Below are 3,029 nucleotides of genomic sequence, written 5' to 3' on the forward strand. Positions count from 1 at the left end.
CTTCAACCTCCCATATTATGGTGTGATAACATTTGTGCTACATATCTTTAGTTAATATTGTCTTTCACATGTGCACCAAATATATAGAGATTGATTTTCACTTTGAGATGGTTGCATGTCGTGAGTTGACAATCAACTTTATCTCCACAACTTCTTAGATTGTTGTCATGAAAAAGGGAACATGACGCAGAAGTTCAGCCCTTCAACTTGAGGAGATGTATTGAACCATATTTTAACTAGAGTATTGTAGTTAAATATTGTATACGGAGTCCAATATTTCTATGGAGAGACTGTCTTGATTAGGATTCCTTGTATAAACATTTTTTTTTTTTTTAGATATGCTGCAGGGAGAGATGAAGTCATGACCTATTAATTGTGAGATGTTGGTCGTTTCCAACTGAACTAACCCTTGGGGTTCTCTTTCCTTATTTATTGTTTCTTAGTTTGAATTAATCAAAATTTTCGTTGTACGTACCACTCTTTTGACTCTTAAGCCATTATAGTCTTATAAATTCTACCACTCAACATTCATGAGCCATAATACAAATCATTGCATAAGCATTTTCTAATGTTAGATCATGCATGTAGCTGGTCATCCTTAGCTCTTTTTTAAGTGGGTATCTCAAAAGAATCTTTACCTTATTTTAATTACATATAGAGAGAGAATCTTGATGTTGACAGCTTGGGGATTCCTTCTCAAGAAACATCAGTAGGAGAGAGACAATTAATGATTCTTCCAATAGGGGAAGAAAGGTTGGAAGAAAAAAAATCTTAGTGACACAGGCAAAGCTAGAGGCTTGAAGAACCTTCTCACTTAGAAAAAAATAATATAATTTTGGAACCATGTTAAGAGAGAGTGATTGCCAAGGGACGTGAGGTTACATGAATTTATTTTACCACTAATTCTCAACATCACTTCCTTTATTTTAATACCCACAACACCCATGACCAACCCATTACTCCATAGCAAGTTGGCTTATGATAAAAGACTTAAGAGTTCTGAAGTCAATACTTCCTTAAAATAACCCAAAGAAGATAAGCTCCAACCAATAATGGATCCTCCTTTGAACTTGAATATATATGAACAACTAAACCATCATCAATCTATTCTCTCTGGAATTTTGAATGCAGCTGAGACAACCAAGGATAGAGGAGTATTGAGAAGGTAATTAATGGAGTTTCTGAAGCAAAACTTGGACCTGATCTTGGTCCCTGCAGGGCTCTTTCTCATGTTCACCTACCATCTCTACCTCCTTTACCGAGTCCTAAAACATCCTTCAACAACATCCATCGGCTATGAGAACCACATCTGGATGTCTTGGGTCGAGAGAGTGATGGTTAGTTACTAGTACTCTCTTCTATCTTCACTCTTCCCTTCTCTTATTGTGAATTCAGGAAAAAAATTTGCTACTACCCAAGCTCGTAGCTAAAGAAATTGAAATATTCATTTCCCCTTTGGATTCACAAATACCCTCTTAGATTTAACAAGATTCTATTTTTTTGGCTGCGAGCCTGGGTAACTGCAAAATTTTGCCAATCCATTGTTTTGAATGATTTTTTGCCACTACCCATGTTGCAGGAACTTTCCTGTTACGTGGGTTTGCGGCCAAAGAAATAGAATCTTAAACCTTATTTTGAAAAATACTAAAACCTAAAAGGGTATTTGTGAACTCGGAAGGGAAATGAATCATTCAATTTCTTAAGCTACGAGCCCGGATAGCAAAAAAGTACTATTTTCAGTTTTGAATATATGTACCATATCTAATTTGCAGGGTGACTCGAGTTATATAAGCATAGCAATATCAGTGATATCAAACAACACATCAAGTTCAATCTACTTGGGTTCTATGTGCCTTTCACTATGCGGTTTCATAGGAATATGGGTGGGAACCTCAACAAGCAGTGTCGTCAATCCTGTGTATATACTGGGAAACACAAGTTCAGCCACCATTTCCCTTAAAGACATAAGCATGCTCTTTGCTTTCTTGATGGGCTTTGGGGCATTTATGCAGTCTGTGAGGTACTATGTGCAGGCAAACTCCTTAGTAAGCATGTCAAGTAAGGATTTACCAGTGCTCTATGTGCAGAGGTTGGTGTTAAGGGGCAATAATTTCTGGCAGGTTGGATTGAGGTTGCTCTACTTAGCTATGGCTTTGTTGTTTTGGAGTTTCGGGCCCATACCAATGTTTGTATCGTGCTTGGTTATGGTCATATTTCTGTATTTCTTGGACTCGAATGCGGAACCATTGCATTTGTTTCTGCAGGGGACTAATTATCCGGTGAAGAAGAAGAAGGTGGAGGAGGTGGCTGTTAGGGTATAGGGGTGAACCGGTGCTGGAGAAAGTGGCGTTTGGAGGTATTTTTTTTTTTAATCAGTCCTATTCTATGATCAGGAAAGGGAGATGTGAACTAGGAGGCTTAAACCCAAGACTTCCTTGTGGCAATGTCCTTCCATGCACGACATGGTACTGAGTGGATGTTAAATCATGTATGTGATCTTATTGGTATGGTTTATGCTAGAACTCAATTGCCTAGCTGCCCGCCAAAGAGACCTAGCTTTTTGTTACATAGTCAAGTTGATATTAAATCATGTATGTGCAGAATTTTGGAAAAATGTGTACCAGAAGGCATTAATATTCCAATAATTTGAAAATTTCTTTTTTATCTTATGCGTCCACTTTTATTTTTACTTTTTTCTAAATATTTATTTTTTGATTTGCATTTTTTTTTTCCTTTTGCTTATAGTTGTTTTTAATATTTCTCTAAAATGAGACAGGATTATGGTGATATAACAGTCCAAGTTTATCAAACAAATGCTTTGTTATTCACATGTTGTGGGGTTGGGTATGTCTTTTATTCTATAATGGTTCACATATTATTATTAGGCTTGTATCTGTAATTGGGTTGGATTTGGGGTCCATTACGTACATGTATGGGGTAAAATTGTAATTGTGTGGAGATTATAATTTTTGAGTTTCCTTTATAGTTTCTACGGAAAAACTCTTGTTAAAAAAAAAAAAAAAAAAAAA

General features: G+C 36.3%; 1 protein-coding gene across 1 annotated transcript; it reads left to right on the plus strand.

The window, feature by feature from the left end:
- The first annotated feature begins 1,133 nt into the window (after window positions 1–1,133).
- On the plus strand, window positions 1,134–2,582 carry LOC122068406. The gene is made up of 2 exons (XM_042632263.1): window positions 1,134–1,337; window positions 1,773–2,582. Exons 1-2 carry the CDS (start codon window positions 1,173–1,175, stop codon window positions 2,319–2,321), a joined length of 714 nt encoding a protein of 237 aa, XP_042488197.1. The 5' UTR covers window positions 1,134–1,172; the 3' UTR covers window positions 2,322–2,582.
- Window positions 2,583–3,029: the final 447 nt, after the last annotated feature.

The sequence above is a fragment of the Macadamia integrifolia genome, unplaced genomic scaffold (genome assembly GCF_013358625.1).
Source record: "Macadamia integrifolia cultivar HAES 741 unplaced genomic scaffold, SCU_Mint_v3 scaffold3815, whole genome shotgun sequence".
NCBI classification, from domain to species: domain Eukaryota; kingdom Viridiplantae; phylum Streptophyta; class Magnoliopsida; order Proteales; family Proteaceae; genus Macadamia; species Macadamia integrifolia.

Excerpts from the sequence above, each read along its gene's own strand:
- LOC122068406 (XM_042632263.1), top strand. The coding sequence starts at position 1,173 with ATGGAGTTTCTGAAGCAAAACTTGGACCTGATCTTGGTCCCTGCAGGG. Across the intron at positions 1,338-1,772 it reads CTTGGGTCGAGAGAGTGATG|GGTGACTCGAGTTATATAAG; the intron begins GTTAGTTACTAG and ends TCTAATTTGCAG.